General features: G+C 46.0%; 1 protein-coding gene across 1 annotated transcript; it reads left to right on the plus strand.

Moving 5' to 3' along the window:
- Positions 1–824: 824 nt before the first annotated feature.
- Positions 825–3,233, plus strand: LOC125553698 (uncharacterized). Its single transcript, XM_048717438.2, has 3 exons — positions 825–1,115; positions 1,253–1,759; positions 2,758–3,233. Exons 1-3 carry the CDS (start codon positions 924–926, stop codon positions 3,031–3,033), a joined length of 975 nt encoding a protein of 324 aa, XP_048573395.1. The 5' UTR covers positions 825–923; the 3' UTR covers positions 3,034–3,233.
- Positions 3,234–23,462: the final 20,229 nt, after the last annotated feature.

Genomic DNA, 23,462 nt, shown 5'->3' on the forward strand with positions numbered 1-23,462 from the left:
CCAGTAGAAGAAATGTGATGTATGAACTTTGAAAAATGTGAACCTCAATATCAATGAGCTTTGCGCTAAGAAGAGAGTACCATACGTGGTGCCTGTATAAACATGATTTGGTTTAGACTTATCTTCATATCCTAGTGGTTGCCTCATATGCACTTTCTCTTTCAGGAGCTCATAAAAAAACATGTTCTGCATCGCAATGATTTCAACCAATGGTGGTGCAACCACAAAAATGCATGGTGTCAAGTCCGCTAAACTATTATCTTTTTTTTGCACAAATATGAATAAAATTAAGGAGTAATCAAAAAAGTTGGCGGGGTCAGCTAATACATAAAATCGTCACTGATTACAACCCTTAGAAACCGCCAATGACAATATTAGTCTACTAGTGCTAGCCTTCACCACATGACTAAATGTGTCCTCAGTCCTCACAACCAATGTTGTATCGTTTCTCGAATCCTTTTGTAACCGGTCAAGTTGGTTCTATCTAAAAATTTAATTTTCAGGATTAACTGCGATGTCAAGGAGAACCTTTACCTCGGATTAAATTAGCTAGGTGAAAGGGAACGTGTTGACAAAACACGGAAACATACGAGATGAAGACCTTGTCACCGTAGATATCCATCGGAATTTGCTATGCTGAACTCAAAGTATAATACTACTAGCATTCTCCCCAGCCTAACACTGACAAAGCGACATGCATCCGGCGTCCGCCTGCATCCCTATTCTTTGTGTTGATTTGTGGATGAACGTCGTGGAGGAACCGGCAGATTGACAGATACACTCCGACAGCGACAAATTAGCCTAATAAGATGGCCGACAGTTTACACATATTATACCCAGCTGGTCCATCACGAGTGCTGGACTGCTGGGGCACCTAGCTGACCGATCTCTGCATCGGCCATTCAAGGTCGAGCTAGCTAGCAATGGCGCGGTTCAACGGAGCCACTGTTTTCCTCATCATCATCGCCACCGTGTCCGTCTACAGCTGCGCCATCATCGCCGGCGCCGCACTCGGCCGAACACTGGACAGCTCCGCGACGACTAAGCAGACGCCGTCGGACAGGACCCTCCGCGTCAGCGTCAGCTTCAGAGGCCTCGCCAAGGACTTCGCAAAGGTGATCGTGTATTCACATATCGACAGATCTTACAAAAAACATATATTGACACATAGATTTACCTAACCATCTCGATCTGGTTTGGACTTCACAAGCTGATGGATCATGGAACTAAGTTATATCCATGGTTAATTCAGGAGTTCTGGGGTGGTAATCACAGGGAAGGACGGTCAGGCAGAGCTCTCGCCGGTGCGGGTGACGGAACTGCGGTACTGTCATCATCCCCCGCGAGCGTCTCGCTCTCACCACGAGCCAACAGGGCGGCCGCGGCGGATCGCGAGTCAGCGCTGCAGCCCATGCCAGTTGCCAACTACACGCAAGTGAACAGCAGGGTCAGGGATGACGTCCACACAAGAGCAGCAGCGAGACCGTGGTCGAGGCACAGCAACTTCTCCGACGAGATCACTGACGAGAAAAGGCCGGGAGGAAGAGGAGTGATCAAGGTCGGGCCGTGGGGAGGATCCGGCGGGGCACCTTTCTACATGCGCGGCGGCCGCGGGGTGAGCGCCCCTCGCGTGCGCAGTGTCACCCTGCAGTACACCGACGACGCCATCCATTCCTTCTACCAAAGCTCAGACGAGCCCGTGGTGAAGCTGACGCTGGAACGAGCAGAAGGCGGTGGCCAAAGTAGAGCTCGTTTAACGGTAAGTGCATCAAATAAGCATAGATGTTTTGGATTTGTAATGAGATGGGCAAACCTTTGGTATATAACAAATTATCTACATCTACTGCAACACTAATCTATATCTATATCTATATCTATACCAATATAAAAGACCCAAAAGAGCAGATCCAAATCATCTCGACCGTCAAATCATATTATCTAGCAGTTTAAATCGCTCCAATGTCAAGCATCAAACACGTTTAACGCTCTAATTACCTACCATTGCCATTTACTATAAACATGTTTTGACTCAACACTATCCCATGAAATCTGTCATATAATAAATATCCCACCATTCCTGTGAAAAAAATAATTGATATCTTACCAAATACCAACATGTAATAGATATACCTTACCTAATATAACGCGTAACTAATATCCTATTCTACCTAATATAAACGTGCATTGCACGTACATTATTACTAGTAATTAACAAACATTTGGGTATATTTCATCTTGGAATATACTCCGATGAAAAATATCTGTACAATTAACTATGGCCGTTTTTCTTGACGAACATAGACCCGTTCGTGTCTACGAAGAACTTATCACTTCCTCCATTTTTGTATACAAGGCCACAAACCCATATTATAGGTATCAAGGCAAAAGTAAATGTGTACTTAAGCCAATATTGCAAGCTAGCTTGTCTCCTTGTTTGTCATGTTAATTAATGCATATTTTTCTATACCACCAACAATAAGTCAATGCTCTCACTCCTTTTAGATGATTAATGAGGCGCACGCAAGCCAAACTTCTCACACCCACATGTATGCAAGGGATAATTAATGTCCTCCTTTGCTAGTACGAGATGAATATTATCAATTTTGTCTCGATTAGTGTTTGTGGCCTTGTATAGTTGCAAATTATAATTTTGATTGTGGCTTTGTATATAAAAATGAAGGGAGTATAAGATGGTAACTTGGCTTCTTTTTATTTTCCTTTTCGGTAGGACTCTCCTAACCGAGACCTTCTTTTTAGCCCTACGAACAGATCAACTTTGCATCAGATGAGCAGCTCATCGCAGTAGAGGGGACTTATGGGCATTGCAGCTATGTTCGGGCAGTGGTTGTCACCTCGCTGACGTTCCGTACAGACAAGGGGAGAACATACGGGCCATATGGCAAAGAGACCGGGACTCCCTTCTCCATCCCGGCCGCGAATGGATGCATCGTAGGCTTCTGGGGACGTTCCGGCTGGCTGCTTGACTCCATCGGTGTTTACATCAGGCCGTGCCAAGCTCTCATGGCAGCTTAAGAAGCAACCACGGTTGTTATGGTTCCTTATGATATCCACTAGGAGGAACCGGAAGAATGTAATATACACATACACTGTTTTACCATCACGCTATTGTGTGTAGTTGTACTATGTAATTTCAGAAAATAAGCTGCGAGACATGTGGACGTTTATCTCTTGAAGCGAACATATAAATGATCAAAGTTTCTGAATGTGTTTTACGACTAAAGTACAAGAAAATCTGCCATTTATATGGAAGACAGAAAATATTGTATGGAAAAGATAATCTTAAGGTGTATTATTATTCGAGACCGACTATGCATCACGCACCTGAAAAAAAGTTTCATCAGTCACTTCTACTCTAGACCATCTGATCTTCATCCAACGACTGTAAATAAATCGCGGTATTATTCATCATCTACCTCTGGCTTCTTCTTCCTTGCACAGCCGCAGGCCCGCCCAGGCCTAACCGTCTGCCTGCCCCCCCCTCCCCCCGCGGCTAGCGGCTAGCGCCACCTCGCCGCCCCATCCTCTGAGGGAGTCTTGGACTAAGGGGTCCTCCGGTGTCCGGACAATTTGATATGGGCCGGACTGGTGGGCCGTGAAGATACAAGGCACAAGACCTTTCCCCGTGTCCGGATGGGATTCTCATTTGCGTGGATGGCAAGCCTAGCGTTTAGATGTATTATTTCCTTTCTCTGTAAACCGACTCTGTACAACCCTAGACCCCTCTGATGTATATATAAACCGGAAGATTTAGTCCATAGAGACTAAGACAAATCACATAGGCTAGACATCTAGGGTTTAGCCATTACGATCTCGAGGTAGATCGACTCTTGTAACCCCTATACTCATCAAATACAATCAAGCATGACGTAGGGTTTTACCTCCATTAAGAGGGCCTGAACCTTGGTAAACATCGCGTCACCCTTGTCTGCTGTTTCCTTCGATCCTCAGACGCACGGTTCGAGACCCCTGCCTGAGATCGGCCGGTTTTGACACCGACATTGGTGGTTTCATTGAGAGTTCCACTGTGTCGTCAAAAGAAGGTTCGATGGCTCATTTGATCATCAACAATGATGCCGTTTTTGGGGAAGCTTTCCTCCCCGGCCATATTTTTGTGTTCGGCGGCTTCATTATGCGTGCCAACTCAATTGGCCACCTCGAATAGATTGATAGCTACGTCCCTGGTCATCAGATCAATTTTGGGAACCTAAATTATGTCGCCGATATCCGAGGAGACTTGATCTTCGAAGGGTTCGCGGCCCCGACGACCGCTCTGGCCTTAGATCCGGAGCAAACCACGGTCCGAAGATGGGAGTTTGGAGCCCACCGGACTCTCCGCTGCAAACCACACTATTGAAGATCTAGAGGCGATTGTGTCCATGGCAAACTCAGAATCAGACCGGGTTCCTCCTATCACTGAAAGGCCGGACTCGCCCCTAGACTCCAGACCCGAACTCTCGAAGTTCATGCCAAGCAAGCATGGCCAAGAGGCCTTCGCCCCGGCCGGCCTCGCGGACTCTCGTTTCCCCGTTCAATCCTCGCCCTTAAATGAGGCTCTAGACTTAATGCGGTCCCTCGCTGTTACTGAGGAATCACCTCCGAACTATGCCCAGCCCGAATCAGGGGCTGGGAGCAGGGAATTTTACGTCCCACCCGCCACCCACTTCATAGCCACTGTCGACGACTTAACCGACATGCTGGATTACACCTCCGAAGACATCGACGGCGTGGACGACGATGCCAGAGACGAACAAGGCCAAGACCCGCCGTTTACTGGATGCTGCACGGCCACCTCCACATACAACGTGTATATGGTGGATACACCCAAAGAAGATGATGGCGAAGGCAGAAAGGATTCGGTTGAGGAGAAACCTGCTGAGGCTCCACCGAAGCGTCGACGCTAGCGACGCCGCTCAAAATCGTGTCGTGGCAAAGACAGTAATACCGGCACCGGAGATGATAACACTCCGGAGGGTGCCGAAGACCCTGAAGCCCCCGTCCAGCCCACATCCGGACAGGGCGATGTGGAGAAGGGGCAAGTTAACCCCGACGGTCCGGTCGAGAATGAGGACTCGGAGGATAGCAACTATCTACCGCTCTCCGAACACGATGTCAGCCTCGGCAACGAAGATTTCCTCGTGCCGAAGGAACCCCTCGAGCAGGAGCGCTTCAAGCGCCAACTAATAGTCACTTCAAGAAGCCTAAAAAAGAAGCAGCAATGGCCCCAAGCCGAACAGGATATGCTCAACGACAAATGGACACAGGTCCTAGCTGCCGAAGAATATGGCCTACAACGCCTAACAAAGAGCTATCCGAAGCGTCGGCTACTGCCACAATTCGACAACGAGGCCTTTGAGCCAACAATCGAAACATGAGCGCGTTGATGAACCAGACCGGCCACTGCGTGGGCGAGATAAAGCGGCCACCTACGCCGAACACCAACCCGCACCACCTCGCCGTAAGGGCAGAGAGATAGCGGCTCCAGGATACACCTACGACCTACGACAAGACCTGAGTAATAGAGCAGGCCAAACAAGATCAATCTATGGATCAAAGGGACGCGCCCCAACACGAGAAGACGGCCGTCAAGCTTGGCCTGACAGGCATAACCTCACCAGGGCCGAAAACCGCATACGGATGTCATCCGAACTTCGTCGTGACGTCGCCCAATATAGAGGCGCCGCACACCCCTTATGCTTTACCGACGAGGTAATGCATCACTAGTTCCCAGAAGGGTTTAAACCCGTAAACATTGAATCATACGACAGCGCGACAGATCCCGCAGTATGGATTGAAGATTTCCTTCTCCATATCCACATGGCCCGCGGTGACGATCTCCACGCCATCAAATACCTTCCCTTGAAACTGAAAGGACCAGCACGACATTGGCTAAACAGCCTCCCAAAGAAATCTATTGGTAGCTGGGAAGACCTGAAGGACGCCTTTAGAGACAACTTCCAAGGTACCTATGTCCGGCCTCCGGACGTTGATGACCTCAGTCACATAGTCCAGCAACCCGGAGAGTCAGCCCGGAAACTTCGGACCAGGTTCTTAATTAAAAAGAACCAAATTGTCGATTGTCCGGATGCCGAAGCCCTCGCGGCCTTTAAACACAGCGTCCGTGATGAGTGGCTTTCCCGACATCTCGGCCAAGAAAAACCAAAGTCTATGGCAGCCCTCACCGCACTTATGACCCGCTTTTACGCGGGAGAAGATAGCTGGCTAGCTCGTAGAAGCAACAGCACCAGCGACCCTGGCATCTCCGAAGCCAGAGATGGCAACGACAGGCCACGACGCAACAAACACAAGCGTCGAAGCAACAATGAAGATACCAAAGACATGGCGGTCAACGCCGGATTCAGTGGCTCTAAACCCGGTCAGCGGAAGAAGCTATTCAAAGGAAACAAGGATGGTCCATCTAGTTTGGACCGAATACTAGATCGGCCTTGCTAGATCCACGGCACCCCAGATAAACCTGCCAATCATACCAACAGAAATTGTTGGGTCTTCAAACAGGCTGGTAAGATAAACACCGAACATAAGGGGAAATGTCCGCCTAGCGAGGATGATGATGAGCCTCACCCAACAAACACAGGGGGCAAAAGAAATTTCCCCTCGAGACAAAAACAGTGAATATGATCTATGTCACTCATATCCCCAGGCGGGAGTGCAAGCACGCACTAAGGGACGTTTACGCCATAGAGCTAGTCACCCCAAAATTCAATCCCATGGTCGGCTTGCCCGAGCACTTTTGACTATAGATACCATCTGACCAGTATTCGTCAAGAGGTTCGGTAACACTGTTCCTCGACCCTATCATCGACGGATTCCATCTCACGCGAGTCCTTATGGACGGAGGCAGCAGTCTTAACCTGCTTTATCAAGACACTGTCCGTAAAATGGGTATCGATCCCTCAAGGATCAAGCCCATCAAAACCACCTTTAAGGGAGTAATACCCGGTGTAGAGGCCTGCTGCACGGGGTCAATACGCAGGAGGTAGTCTTCGTCTCACCGGATAACTTGCGAAGCAAAGATTAAATCTTCGACATCGTCCCCTTCCGCAGTGGTTACCATGCACTGCTCAGACGAACCGCTTTCGCCCGTTTCAATGCAGTCCCGCACTACGCATATCTGAAGCTCAAGATGCCTGGACCACACGGCGTTATAACAGTCAATGGAAACATGGAGCGCTCCCTCCGTACCGAGGAGCATACCGCGGCCCTCGCAGCTGAAGTACAGGGTGGCCTTATCAAGCCGAATACTACATCGGCAGTCAAGCCCCTGGACACCATCAAGCGAGTCCGGTCCACCCTGCAGAATGACAGTCCGGCTCATCTAGAGCTAGATTAGCAATTCATCCTCTGTCAAAACCCCAACCTGATCGCATCATATGTACCGCGCGTACACAACTATGCACTAAAAATACCATGGGTAAGGACGGAGGCACACTATAAACAAAAGTCCATAATACGGCTCAACGCTATTTGGACCCTCATATTCTCCCCCTTTTCTTCTTATTTTTGTTTTTAGGTTCTTTACAACCCAAATCACTTTTTCGATGGTGCCAAGGGCCCTTTTCCAGGTCCCCTATGCATAATCGGCCGTTGATCCTCTCAAAGGATCATACACCAAGGTGAAAAGTGGCGCAGACGTGCGGCAGAGTGTCCAAAGGATCTTCAAGACCACCTCTTATTTTTTAGGACCTGTATACAGCTTTCCCTTGTTCCCAAATTCTTGGCATGTAAAATAGCCTTGATGATTATGGCATTCTCTATAAGAGCACGTTTGACGTACCAATCAGAATATAGCGGAAACAGTTTTGTCCTAGCTTATTCGGTATTGGCCTATTCCATAATCTGTTTCCGTCTTCACGACTGATTGACATACACACATTGGCTTCAATTGCCAGGGGCTTTATTCGGCCACAAACATTGAAAAACAAAAAGTCCGAACACTTTTATAGTACACTTCGGTGTCCCGAATGCCGCATTATATGCATCGGCTCCGAATCATGTCTTTGGTCAATAGTTGGGTTGCCCGGCTCCTGTGGTTACCACCTTACGTTCCGCTTGTTCGACTAAGGTAGTAATGGTAGAACTACTGCGATTGTGTTTCCGGCTCGTCCGATCAAATACCTCAGTAGAGAAAGCCGAAAACTGACTGTCATGATATGGCGAGAGCTGGTCAGTGGTTCGGTGACTTATTAAATCTTTTCACAATTTTTCCGTATTACACGAAGGACTGGCCTTCACCCGGTGAGGATTCTAAAGCACCCAAATTCGGATAGCCGAACAACACCAGGGGCTAAGCCTATAATCCCATTGTCAAACTCCTATGGCTAAGTGAGAGTGGTAAAGCTCCATAGTCTGATTGCCTAGTTCGCTGCACGATCACCTCCTTTACGGACCAAGACGTTGGGACAAGAGTGGTCACATGCTATTCCGAACACCCCCATAGTATCTGCGTGGGGGCTGAAGTCGACGACTGGCAAACTTTCAGATACAACAAACGACTGCACATGAGGAAAATAATTTGAGATAGATAAGCAAGCATATTATAGAAAGGCCTTGTTTCATAATATAAAGTCTGGACAGCCCGGATACATTCATTCAAATATCATATCTTTCGAGAATTAACCCTCTATTAAACGGGCTCCTTCTAGGACATCTTCAAAATAGCGCTCCGGCTTGCGATAGTCCTTGCCTTCGGGCGGCCCTCCAACTACTACGACGGTGGCCTTCATCTTTGCCCAATGCATCTTGACGCGGGCAAAGGACATCCGGGCACCCTCAATACACGAGAGCTCTTAACAGCTTCAATTCGTGATAGGGCGTCGGTAAGCCGCCTGACCAAGCCGAAGTAGCTGCCAGGAATGGGTTCGGCTGGCCATAACTGGACTATGATGTCCTTCATGGCCAATCTGGACATCCTATGCAACTCCACCAGCTGCATCATCTGGTCGTTCAACAGCGCTGGACGCTCCTGCGCCAGGTATTGCGACCAGAAGAGTTTCTCCGTCGTGTTCCCCTCTTGGGCCCGGAAAAACTTCGCAGCGTTAGCGGTGCTCCCCGGAAGATCCGCAAACGCATCTGGAGAACTCCACAAGCGAGTAAGCGGGGCATATTCTTGACTGCCAAATTTACTCTGCAAAAGAAAGGGCTTACCAGCCGCTATCTGCTCAGTCTACTTAATCTCCTCGCGCACCGCCCGGGACTCTGTCTGTGCCTCCCTGGCCTCTTGGAGAGCCTTGGAGAGTTCGACTTCTTGAGCCTTATTATCCTTCTCCAAGGCCCCACACTTACAAGCAGCATCTTTGAGCTCTTGCTCGACTTCGGTCACCCTCTCCTCATACTGACGGAGGGTGGCCTGGTCAGCCTTTAAATCTGCAACCGCTTTATCAGCGGCCCCTCTACTCTCCCGCTCCTGCTCTTGGACTTGCGACAAGGTTCCCTTGAGAGTCTCAATCTCGGTCGCACTACCTGCAAATCATTTACACAAGCAAGTGTGTTAGCTTAAAACTCCTCGAATATATTTCAATCGTACAAGTATGTACCTTGTGCCTCATCAAACCGTTTGTTAATACGATCGAGGTCATCATCAGCCAGTTTCAGTTTTCGTTTGAGCTCGGAAACTTCAGCGGCCTGAGCGGTCGCCGCCAACAGGGAAGCCCGTATATTTAATAGATATGTATGTCACCTTCTGAGATATTCATTTGATCCTTTGTTCGGCTTTGTCCAAAACCGAACATAGTCTCAGGGGCTATGATAACCCACAAGTATATGGGGTCGTTTGTAGCCTTCTTCGATAAATAAGAGTGTCGAACCCAACGAGGAGCTAAAGGCAGAACAAATATTCCCTCAAGTTCTATCGACCACCGATACAACTCTACGCACACTTGACGTTTGCTTTACCGAAAACAAGTATGAAACTATTTTGTAGGTGTGATGCTAGAACTACTTTGCAAGAATAAAACTAGAAGTACTTTGCAAGATAATAAAAGTTAGGTGTTTAGTAAAAGGGTTTGTGTCAACAAGAAAGTTATTTGTTGCTAGGCAATCGACAACAAGTACCGGCAATCATTCTTGCAACTTTATATGAGGGAGAGGCATGAGCTAACATACTTTCTCTACCTGGATCATATACACTTATGATTGGAACTCTAGCAAGAATCTGCAACTACTAAAGATCATTAAGGTCGTGAAACCCAACCATACCATTAAGTATCAAGTCCTCTTTATCCCATACACCATAGCCCACCTACTCGGGTTTAAACTTCTGTCACTCTCGCAACCCACCATAAGCGAACCATGAACATATTGCAACACCCTACAGCGGGGGGCCCTCACGTTTGCGCAAGAACGGAGGGCACCGTAGGACAGCATCATAAATAAAATATACAATCATACCAACCAAGATCACGATTAACCCATAGAACAAAACGGATCTACTCAAACATCATAGGATAACCATAGATCATTGGGAAATAATATATGGAGTTGAGCACCATGTTTAAGTAGAGATTACAGCAGGGAGAACAAGTGTTACACCGCTGCATAGAGGGGGACAAAGTTGGTGTTGACGGTAGCAAGATTGTTGATGTAGATCGCCGTCCCGATTGTTGCCCCGGCGGCACTCCGGCACCACTGAAAGCGAGGGGGAGAAAGCCCCCCTCCTCCTTCTTCTTCCTTGGCCTGCCCCCTAGATGGGAGGAGAGTTCCCCCTCTGGTCTATGGCCTCCATGGAGGTGGAGGGGTAGGAGCCCCTCCGAGACTGGATGTCCCTCTCTGTTCTCTTCTGTTTCGCGTTCCCCAGATCTGGCCGAAAACCGTTTCTTATATTTCGAGAGATCCATAACTCCGGTTGCACTGAGATTTTAACACAATTTTTTTCTGGATATAAGCTTCCTTGCACCCGAAGTAGAGCTCCAACCGACGTACGAGGTGAGCACAACCCACCACCACGTGCCTGGCTCATGGGTGGTGCACTGGTGTCTTGTGCCCTGTGTGGGCCTCCGTTTGCGGTGATTCCAACACCCAAAAATCACATATATTCCAAAATAATTCTCCATAAAATTTTATTGCATCTGCACTTCGTTTGATATGGATATTCTGTGTTACAAAAAACATGCAAAAAAGAGGAACTGGCACTGGGCACTGGATTAATAGGTTAGTCCAATAAATCATATAAAAAGTTGCCAAAAGTATGTAAAAGTTGTATAATATTGGCATGAAACAATAAAACTTATAGATACGACGGAGACGTATCAGCATCCCCAAGCTTAATTCCTGCTCGTCCTCGAGTAGGTAAATGATAAAAAAGATAATTTTTGATGTGGAATTCTAGCTAACATAAACTTGATCATATGTCTAGTCATGGGATGAATATTGAGACATAAGTGATTCAAAGCAATAGTCTATAATTTGACATAAAGACATCAATACTCAAGCATCCCAACAAACAATCATGTCTTTCAAAATATCAATGCTAAAGAAAGCTATCCCTACAAAATCATATGGTTTTTTTTCATGCTCTGTCTTCTTAACAGAAAGTATTTATCATGCACAACCCCGATGACAAGCCGAGCAATTGGTTCATACTTTTTAACACGCTTCAGCTTTTTCAACCCTCACGCAATACATGAGCGCAAGCCATGGATATAGCATTACGGGTGGAATAGAGTATGATGATAGGGGTAAATATAGAGAAGACAAAAAGTAATAAAGTCTCACATCGACGCGGCTAACCAACAGGATATGGAGATGCCCATCAATCGATATCAAGCGAGGAGTAGGGATTGCCATGTAACGAATGCACTAACAGCTATAAGTGTATGAAAGCTCAATATGAAACGAAGTGGGTGTGCATCTAATCCTATAATGAAAAATTCCCACTAGTATATGAAAGCGACAACATAGGAGACTCTCCATATGAAAAACATGGTGCTACTTTGAAGCACAAGTGTGGTAAAGGATACTAACAATGCCCCTTCTCTCTTTGTTTATTTATTTTTTCTTTTTCTTTTCTTTATTTCTTTCTTTTTCCTTTTTTATTTTTTATTTTTATTTTCTCTCATTGTGTGGAGTCTCATCCCGACTTGTGGGGGAATCATAGTCTCCATCATCCTTTCCTCACTAGGGCTCTAAAAATGAAAATTGATGATCATCACACTTCTATTTAATTATAACTCAAAAGAAATAAAAATTACAACTCGATACCTTTGAAAAAGTATGACTCTATATGAATGCCTCTGGCATGTACCAGGATGTGCAATGATCTAGCGTAACATGTATGAAAAATGATGAACGGTGGCTGAGCCACAACTACTGTCAGCTATATGATCATGCAAAGCAATATGACAATGAATGCTCAAGTCATCAAACGGAAGCAGTGGAAGTTGCATGGCAATATATCTCGGAATGGCCATGGAAAAGCCATAATAGGTAGGTATGGTGGCTGTTTTGAGGAAGATGTAATAAGGCTTATGTGTGATAGAGTGTATCATATCACGGGGTTTGGATGCACCTATGAAGTTTGCACCATGTCTCGATGTGAGAAAGGGCAATGCACGGTACCGTGGAGGCTAGCAAATTGCGGAAAGGTAAGAGTTCGTATAATCCATGGACTCACATTAGTCATAAAGAACTCATATACTTATTGCAAAAGTTTATTAGCCCTCGAAGCAAAGTACTACTACGCATGCCCCTAGGGGGATAGATTGGTAGGAAAAGACCATCGCTCGTCCCCGACCGCCACTCATAAGGAAGACAATCAATAATAAATCTTGCCCCAACTTCATAGCAGAATGAGAGACTATACGTGCATGCTTCGGGAATCACAAACCTTAACACCAATGTTCTTACTAAACACAACCATCTACTAGTACCTCCCACATATTCCATCTCTATATCGCAAAACTATTGCAAGGAATCAAACATATCATATTCAGTGATCCACAAGTTTTATGTAGGATTTTATGACTAACCATGCAATTGACCAATTCATGTTGGCTCTCTAAATAGATACAAGTGAAGCATGAGAGTTTAATTATTTATACGAAATATCACACTCTAATAAATATAAATGAAGCAAAAGAGCATTCTTCAAACAATAGTTTTCTATGTGAAGAGAAACAGGCAATCCAAACTTCAAATGATATAAGTGAAGCACATGAAACATTCTATAAAGCCATACTCAAAAGATATAAGTGAAGTGCAATGAGCATTCTATAAATCAACCATGCACTATATCATACAAGCATGGTGCATAAAAGAAAAATGAAAACTAAATGCAAAAGATGCTCCAAGATTTACACATATCATGTGAACGAAACGAATCCGAAAACATACCGATACTTGTTGAAGAAAGATGGGATGCCTTCCGGGGCATCCCCAAGATTAGATGCTTGAGTCTCCTTGAATATTTACTTGGGGTGCCTTTGGAATCCCCAAGCTTGAGCTCTTGCCTCTCCTCCTTCTCCTCATATCGAGATCTCCTCGATCTTTGATCACTTCATCCACACAAAACTCAACCGAACTTTTAGTGGCGGGGTTAGTGAATATCGCAATGAAATCCCATCATGTACTGCTGTAACATTATTTTATATTTATAAACAAACATTACCCACTGTATGCTATCACAATTCTATGGCCCCAAGTCAAGGAGGCTTCAAAAAGAATTCAAACATACGCAAATAATGAAGCTATAACAGCAATCTGTGAAAACATGGCAGTCTGTAAAGATTCGAACATCCACCATACTTCTGTAACTCAAATAATTCTGAAAAATTAGGACAAAATAAAACTTTTGTATAGAAATACAGCACAAAAAGTTTCAGAACTGTTTAAAGTTCCAGTAAAAAATGTAAAATCGATCACTACAACCAAAGTTTCTGTTTTGTACCGCACAAACCAACAAGCAATTTAATCATCCTAAAGGCAAACCTTGGCACATTATTTTTATAGTACAATGGATTCATACAAGGGGATAATTTTTTGTGAGAATCTTCATGAAAAATTCTACATTGTTTCCATGAGCATGAACACAAGTGTTCAAGGTCAACCCTCACTTCTCCAATGCATAACTTCCAACCGCTTCTCTTTTGTGAAAAGGTTTTTAAGTTTCCCTCTATATTTTTTCTTTTCAAACTTTATAAAAGCACTCAATAGAAAGAAATGACTCTCTAAAACTTCTGGGTTGCCTCCCTGGCAGCGCTTTCTTTAAAGCCATTCAGCTAGGCATAAAGTGCTCAAGTAATGAATCCACCCGGATCCCAAGGTATATCGAAGCCAATTTTAATTAACAATAATTTGACATTTAGTAATGAGCACAAAGCAACATATATCATGCAATGACGAAGTCTAAATCTCTTCCTATGCATCGACATGTCATACAAGAACAATTCATGCACATCAAGTAAAGGCCAATACATAGCATAAGCAATTTCATGCAATTCAATCGTGTTGGAAACATAAAGAGGCGGAGGTGTAGTTCCTCTCTCATAATAATTGCAAGTAGGAGCAGCAAGCACATGCATATTATATTCATCAAAATCATCATGTGCAAAGGTAAAAGGCAACACATCAATGTAATCCTTAATAAGTGCAAACTTCTCTGATATAGTGTAGCCTGGAGAATTCAAAAAGATAATAGGACTATCATGTGTGGGTTCAATAGCAACAATGTCATTCTTAATATAAGGAATTATAGCAAGTTCATCTTCATAAGCATAATTCATATTGGCATCATGGCCACAAACATAGCAATCATCAAGTTCATCAAAAAGGAATATTTCAAAAGAATCAACGTGATCATAGCAATTATCATAACATTCATCATTCGGTAAGAATGAAGGGGCATTAAACAATGTATGGGATAAAGAGTTACTCTCATTAGAAGGTGGGCATGGGTGATCAATCTGCTCTTCCTCCTTTTGTTCTTCGCTCTCCTCCTCATCTTTTTCATCCAATGAGCTCACAGTTTCATCATTTTCTTCTTCCATAGACTCCTGCAAAATGTTAGTCTCTTCTTGGACAGCGGAGGAGTACTCAATATATGGTTTAACATAGGCATTAAAAGCATAATTATCATAACAATATTTAAGTATGGAAAGATTTTTGGATTTGTAAAGAGTAGCATCATACTTTTCAATCAAAGAAGCAATTTCATAAGCACCCTTAAAAGAAACAAATTCTTCAATTTGTTCAATATCAAAGTAATTATAAACACCTTTGGCATAAGAAGATACGATTCCATTATCAATAAACTCACATTGATAGGGAAGGTGTTTCTTAGGGTCTTTAGAACAACAAGTAAAATCATATAATTCACATAAATTCCAAGCATAGCATTGCATAGTATTAATTTGATGCTGTAAAAGTTTCCCTTTTTGAGATAAATGGTGTCACACAAAACAAGCATGCTCATCTAATGATTTTCCCTCAACTAAGCTAGTTGGGTTTTCAGCACGAGCACAAATGGATCGGAGATGATCCAAGTAGAAAGCTTCAGTAGTATGATAGATTTTGGGTGGTTCTTCAACCATTGGTTTAGTAGGCACAACTTTTTTTTGGTATTTTGCGTTTCCCACCCATAACTAAAGATAGAAAACAAGAGCACAAAAATAAAAGTTACTTAGTGATAAAGCAAACAAGCACACATGAGAATATTCACCCCATGCTATTGCTCCCCGGCAACGGTGCCAGAAAAAGGTCTTGATAACCCACAAGTATATGGGGTCGTTTGTATCCTTCTTTGATAAATAAGAGTGTCATAGGATAACCATGGATCATTAGGAAATAATATATGGAGTTGAGCACCATGTTTAAGTAGAGATTACAGCGGGGAGAACAGGTGTTACACCGCTGCATAGAGGGGGAGAAAGTTGGTGTTGACGGTACCAAGATTGTTGATGTAGATCGCCGTCCCGATCGTTGCCCTCGCGGCACTCTAGCTCCACCGGAAGCAAGGGGGAGAGAGCCTCCCTCCTTATTCTTCTACCTTGCCCCCCCCTAGATGGGAGGAGGATTCCCCCTCTGGTCCATGGCCACCTTGGCGGTGGAGGGGCAGGAGCCCCTCCGAGACTGGATCTCCCTCTGTGTTCTCTTCTGTTTTGCGTTCCTTGGATGTGGCCGAAAACCGTTTCTTATATTCCGGGAGATCCGTAACTCTGATTGCGCCGAGATTTTAACACGATTTTTGATAAGTCACCAATGTATCTATAATTTTTGATAGTTCCATGCTATTATATTATCTGTTTTGGATGTTTAATGGGCTTAATTATACACTTTTATATTATTTTTGGGACTAACCTACTAACCCAAGGCCTAGTGCAAATTGCTGTTTTTTTTTGCCTATTTCAGTGTTTCGCAGAAAAGGAATATCAAACGGAATGAAACTTCGGGAGAGTTATTTTTGGAACAAACGTGATCCAGGGGACTTGGAGTAGACGTCAAGAAAGAAGCGAGGAGGCCACGAGGCAGGGAGGCGCGCTTGCCCCCCTGGGCGCGCCCCCACCCTCGTGGGCCCCTCGTAGCTCCACCGACCTACTTCTTCCTCATATATATATATATATATCCATATACCCCAAAAACATCCGGGAGCACCACGAAACCCTATTTCCACCGCCGCAACCTTCTGTACCCAAGAGATCCCATCTTGGGGCCTTTTATGAAGCTCCGCCAGAGGGGGAATCGATCACGGAGGGCTTCTACATCAACACCATAGCCTCTCCGATAATGTGTGAGTAGTTTACCACCGACCTTTGGGTCCATAGTTATTAGCTAGATGGCTTCTTCTCTCTCTTTGGATCTCAATACAAAGTTCTCCTCGATCTTCTTGGACATCTATTCGATGTAATTCTTTTTGCGGTGTGTTTGTTGAGATCCGATGAATTGTGGGTTTGTGATCAAGTTTATCTATGAACAATATTTGATTCTTCTTTGAAATCTTTTATGTATGATTTGTTATCTTTGCAAGTCTCTTCGAATTATCAGTTTGGTTTGGCCTACTAGATTGATCTTTCTTGCAATGGGAGAAGTGCTTAGCTTTGGGTTCAATCTTGTGGTGTCCTTTCCGAGTGACAACAGGGGAAACAAGGCACGTATTGTATTGTTGCCATCGAGGATAAAAAGATGGGGTTTATATCATATTGCTTGAGTTTATCCCTCTACATCATGTCATCTTGCCTAATGCATTACTCTGTTCTTATGAACTTAATACTCTAGATGCATGTTGGATAGCGATCGATGTGTGGAGTAATAGTAGTAGATGCAGAATCGTTTCGGTCTACTTGTCGCGGACGTGATGCCTATATACATGATCATGCCTAGATATTCTCATAATTATGCACTTTTCTATCAATTGCTCGACAGTAATTTGTTCACCCACCGTAAAACTTATGCTATCTTGAGAGAAGCCACTAGTGAAACCTAATAAAATAGATTGGAAACTTATATGATGGAAAATAGACCCGAGGGGCATAGGTTTCACTAGTGGCTTCTCTCAAGATAGCATAAGTATTACGGTGGGTGAACAAATTATTGTTGAGCAATTGATAGAAAAGCGAATAATTATGAGAATATCTAGGCATGATCATGTATATAGGCATCACGTCCGTGACAAGTAGACCGACTCCTGCCTGCATCTACTACTATAACTCCACACATCGACCGCTATCCAGCATGCATCTAGAGTATTAAGTTCATAAGAACAGAGTAATGCATTAGGTAATATGACATGATGTAGAGGGATAAACTCAAGAAATATGATATAAACCCCATCTTTTTATCATCGATGGCAACAATACAATACGTGTCGCTTCCCTTTCTATCACTAGGATCGAGCACCGCAAGATTGAACCCAAAGCTAAGCACTTCTCCCATTGCAAGAAAGATCAATCTAGTAGGCCAAACCAAACTGATAATTCGAAGAGACTTGCAAATATAACCAATCATGCATAAAAGATTTCAGAGAAGAATCAAATATTATTCATAGATAGACTTGATCATAAACCCACAATTCATCGGATCTCGACAAACACACCGCAAAAAGAGTTACATCGAATAGATCTCCAAGAAGATCAAATAGAACTTTGTATTGAGATTCAAAGAGAGCGAAGAAGCCATCTAGCTAATAACTATGGACCCGAAGGTCTGAAGTAAACTACTCACACATCATCGGAGGGGCCATGGAGTTGATGTAGAGGCCCTCCGTGATCGTTGCCCCCTCCGACGGAGCTCCGGAAAAGGCCCCAAGATGGGATCTCTTGGGTAAAGAAGGTTGCGGGGGTGGAAATAGGGTTTCGTGGTGCTCCTGGATGTTTTTAGGGTATATGAGTATATATAGGAGGAAGAAGTAGGTCGGTTAAGCCACGAGGGGGCCATGAGGGGGGAGGGCGTGCCCAGGGGGGTAGGCGCGCCCCTTGCCTCGTGGACTCCTCGTCCATTTCTTGACGTCCACTCCAAGTCCTCTGGATCACATTTGTTCCAAAAATGACGTTCCCGAAGGTTTCATTCCGCTTGGATTCCATTTGATATTCCTTTTCTACTCAAGATTATATAATAGCATGGATCAATCAAAAATTATATAATAACAAACAAAAATTACATTATAGCATGGAACAATCAAAAATTATAGATACGTTGGAGACGTATCAATGCTCAAGAGGTAGCAATTTTGTCGGATATAAGCTTCCTTGTGCCTGAAGTAGACCTCCAACCGACGTACGAGGTGAGCACAACCCACCACTGTCGGATCACGGGTTCTGGCAAAACCCTTAAGGTTCGAACACTGGGGTGCGCGTGAAGATCTCCCCCCTATCGATCCTCGTCCTAACTTAGCTAAGATCTCACGAACTAACTCGACAAACTCACAACACAAAGGACACAAGATTTATAATGGTTCGGGCCACCGTTGTGGTGTAATACCCTACTCCAGTGTGGTGGTGGTGGATTGCCTCTTGGGCTGAGGATGGATAGTACAAGGGGAAGAATAGCCTCCTGAGGTTGAGGTGTTCTTGTGCTTGGTGAACTTGTGTGGTTGAGGATGATCTTAAGTATCTCCCTCCCTATGGAGGTGGCTAGTCCTATTTATAGGGGCCCTGGTCCTCTTCCCAAATATTGAGCGGGAAGGGATCCCACAACGGCCAATTTGAAAGGGGACAACTAGTACAAGCTATCCTGACAAAAGCAGTCTTCGCCTGCCAAAGGCTCTCGTGGTGATGCCGTCTTGGGCTCCATGGTGACCTCCATCTTGTCATCCTTCTGGTCTTGGTCTCGTTGCACCAATATGGAAACCTTTGCTTGATGCCTCGGTACTCCGCGCCTGCGTTTGCCCCCTTAGAACCAAAGAGGAAACAAGGACGTTGAGCGCACTGGCAGCCTGCCTGGTCTCGATCGTCATGGCTTACGTCACGACAACCTCGCGAGGTTTTTGATGAAGCTACGTACCTAGGGTAGGGTCATAGACCTGACCTAGACATCCTCCCCTAGGACAATACCCTAAAGCCAGGATCATCCAAAGGGTACCATCATCCACTCGACCAGAGACATTCCACTTAGAAGAATCAATGTCACTCGACCGTCGCAGAAGTCACTCGACGGATAGAAGAGCTAAAGCCACTCTGCATGAGCAATGGTCGAGCATTTACTTATAGGCTTAATTATCATTTATAGCACTTTAGTGCGGGCGTTACCAGTAACGTTCCCTCTTCAATGTACCTTAAACCCTCTATGACGTGGGCTGGCCGGGGTCCTGGCGCACTCTATATAAGCCACCCCCTCCACAGGCACAAGGTTCGCACCCCCTGTAACTCACACGCATATAATCCAGTCGACCGCCTCAGGGCTCCGAGACGTAGGGTTGTTACTTCCTCCGAGAAGGGCCTGAACTCGTAAAACTCGTGTGTACAACTCCTCCATAGCTAGGATCTTGCCTCTACATTCCTACTCCTCTATTCTACTGTCAGACTTAGAACCACGACAGTTGGCGCCCATCATGGGGCCGGTGTCTTAGCGACTTGTTGGAGAAGTTGCGTTTTTCCGATCCCCATCAACATGGTTTCGGGCGGAGGTTTGGCCGAGGGCCGCGAGATCCGTCTCGGTGCGCTCGTATTCGTCCCCGACGACTCCGCTTGGCTCTAAGAAGTGCCACTTGACGTCGAGGCGCTCCCCGTCCGCGGGGCAACGCACTTTCGTACGTGCGTCCGTGGCGTCCTCCTACGGCAGCCGTCGACTCAGTATCGGTCGGCTCCTGTGCTGACCTCCCTCCCTGTAGCGCGCCGGAGCAAGCATTCCGGTTGATCGAGGCTTCAGCGGTGGGTGAGGCATGCGGTGGCTCGCCAGTCGGCCACCCCCCAAGTCGCGGCAATCGAGCCCGATGAAACTCTCTACGGCCTGTTCGACTGGCTCCGTAGAGACTGCATCTGAGTGCGACAGCAGCGACCCCGCGGTGGAAGTTTTGATGGTCAATGGACCACGCAGTCCTCCTGGCCTCACTCATGAAGACGAAAGCGACGGGGGCGGCGATCCGTCGTGTGTTCATGAAGAGTACCGCCCCGAACCCCTCTCTTCGCAGCAAAGGGAAGAACTTCACCGCCGGAACATGGATGCGCTTCACACTCCTATCATTGGAGAAACCCCTGAGGCCCAGGCCTTGGAGGAGGCGCGCTTGGCCAACTTGGCTGAGCGCACTTGACTGGAGAACCTCCGACGTGCACTCGACGAGCATGCTCGGTAGCGTATCCCCGAGTCCAGTCGACGCCAACTTTTTCCACCTCCGACTCAGGTATACCGAACTCCGTTCCAGAATCTCGCAGCTGCGGCCCGAATAGCGGAGTCAATCCAACCTTCCCACTCAAAAGCTGGTCGAGGTCTGGTGCAGATCCGGGCTTTGCTCTGTGCGGCGGGAGAGCAGAATACAATAGTATCTCAGTCGCGGAATAGGATCCATAGCAGTTCCGTGGTTGCAGACACAGTCCAGTCGGCTCACAGCCCGAGATCACCCCCGAGGCATGAAGGACGTGAGGACCGGCGAGATCAGTACAGAAACCGCGAGCAGTATGATCACCGACTCGATCACGATGATCGTCGTCGAGTGCCCATGCCTCCCCCAAGGAGTGGGTCATACGTGCCTCGGCAGCATGAGGACAGACGTCCTCACAGTGGTGGGCGATTGAACTCCTTCCCTTAGATATCAAGTTCGAGGTAAAGAAAGCTATCAAGTCCCAAGCAATAGCAGATTTCCTCGCCGAGTGGATTGAACAACAACTACCGAATCAAGTTTACTCGGAGCACTGGACCATGTTCTTTGATGGTTCCAAGATGCTGAATGGTTCTGGTGCTGGGGTGGTACTGGTATCCCCCCGAGGAGACAAGCTCAGATATGTCCTCCAGATTCACTTCGATTCCTCCAATAACGAAGCAGAATATGAAGCACTCTTGTATGGGTTGCGTATGGCCATCTCACTCGGCGTCCGTCGCCTCATGGTCTATGGCGATTCAGATTTGGTAGTCAATCAAGTGATGAAGGAGTGGGACGTCAGAAGCCTAGCCATGACTGGTTACTGCAACGCGGTGAGGAAGTTGGAAAAGAAGTTTGAGGGGTTAGAGCTCCATCATATACCCCGACTGAAAAATCAAGCAGCAGATGATTTAGCAAAGATAGGCTCCAAGAGAGAAGCTATTCCCAGTAATGTGTTCCTGGAGCATATTCATGCACCTTTAGTTCAAGAAGATCCCTTCGCTGAAGAGCCCCCGCAGCCTAAGAGTGCCACAGATCCGACTGAAGTCGAGGTCCCAGCCGTGGTCGACTTGATCATGAGGTGTTGGTCATCACTCCCGACTGGACAGTGCCATACATTGCATATATCCTTAGGAAAGATCTCCCAGAGGATGAGGAAGAGGCTCGACAGATCGTCCGTCAATCCAAGGCCTTTACTGTAATAAGAGGACAACTGTTTAGAGAAAGTGCAACTGGGGTCAGCCAGAAATGCATAACACCAGAAGAAGGCCGAGTGATCCTCCACGACATCCATTCGGGGACCTGTGGTCAGCATGCGTCCTCTCGGACCATTGTGGCCAAAGCATACTGAGCTGGATTTTATTGGCCATGAGCAAATGAAATGGCAAAAGATATAGTCGACAGATGTGAAGGCTGCTAGTTCTACTCCAATATGTCGCACAAACCTGCATCAGCCCTGAAGACCATTCCACTCATCTAGCCCTTTGCTGTTTGGGGATTGGACATGGTTGGTCCACTGAGGACTGGTAGGAGTGGCTTCACTCATGTGCTTGTAGCAGTCGACAAGTTTACCAAATGGATCGAAGCCAAGCCTATTAATAATCTTGAAGCTAGTACTGCTGTCAGCTTCATCAGAGAGTTGATATTCAGATATGGGGTTCCGCATAGCATCATCACTGACAACGGATCGAACTTCGATTCTAATGAGTTCAGAACCTTCTGCGCCTCACAAGGCACACGAGTCGACTATGCTTCAGTCGCCCATCCCCAGTCGAATGGACAAGCAGAAAGAGCAAATGGCCTTATTCTCAAAGGTCTGAAACCCCGACTGATGCGAGATCTCAAGCATGCAGCGGGCGCATGGGTTTATGAACTTCCATCAGTTCTCTGGGGATTGAGGACAACTCCCAATCGGTCGACTGGCTGAACTCCATTCTTCTTGGTCTACGGAGCTGAAGCTGTTCTACCGAGTGACTTGCTTCATAATGCACCACGAGTTGAGCTCTTCTCTGAAGATGAAGCAGAACAAGCTCGGCAAGACGCAGTCGACTTCGTAGAGGAGGAAAGAGAGATGATCTTGATCCGGTCAACCATTTATCAGCAAGACTTGCGTCGATTCCATGCTAGGCACGTGAATTGTTGAGCCTTTCAAGAGGGAGACTTAGTTCTTCGAGTGGATCAGCAGAAACCACACAAGCTCGCCCTAGCTTGGGAAGGTCCCTTCATTGTCACCAGAGTGCTCCATAATGGAGCACACCACCTTTACAATGTCGAGCATAAGAAGGACGAGCCACGAGCTTCGAATGCGGAGCTGCTCCACCCCTTTTATACTTAAGTACTCGTTCGAATAAAATGTAATAAGAAATACCTTTGTATTTTGTTTATCAAAGACAAGAGCTTTACAGTCCTCTTGAATGATTCTTGTTGCTTTTATTTGCGTCTGAAATCCCTCAGTGGGTGACTTAGCTGCGAATCCGTTTCGCCTAAGTTCCAAAGAAAATCCTACCGAGTGGTGAGCAAGCCTCTCACTCGGGGGCTTAGCTGCAAATCTGTTTCGCCTAAGTTTAAAAAATCCTACCGAGTGGTGAGCAAGCCTCTCACTCGGGGGCTTAGCTGCGGTCCAGTACTCGCCTAAGTTTGTAAAATCCTACCGAGTGGTGAGCAAGCCTCTCATTCGGGGGCTTAGCTGTAGTCCAGTACTCGCCTA

The sequence above is a fragment of the Triticum urartu genome, chromosome 4A (assembly GCF_056163025.1).
Source record: "Triticum urartu cultivar PI428250 chromosome 4A, HENAU_Tu73, whole genome shotgun sequence".
Lineage (NCBI taxonomy): Eukaryota > Viridiplantae > Streptophyta > Magnoliopsida > Poales > Poaceae > Triticum > Triticum urartu.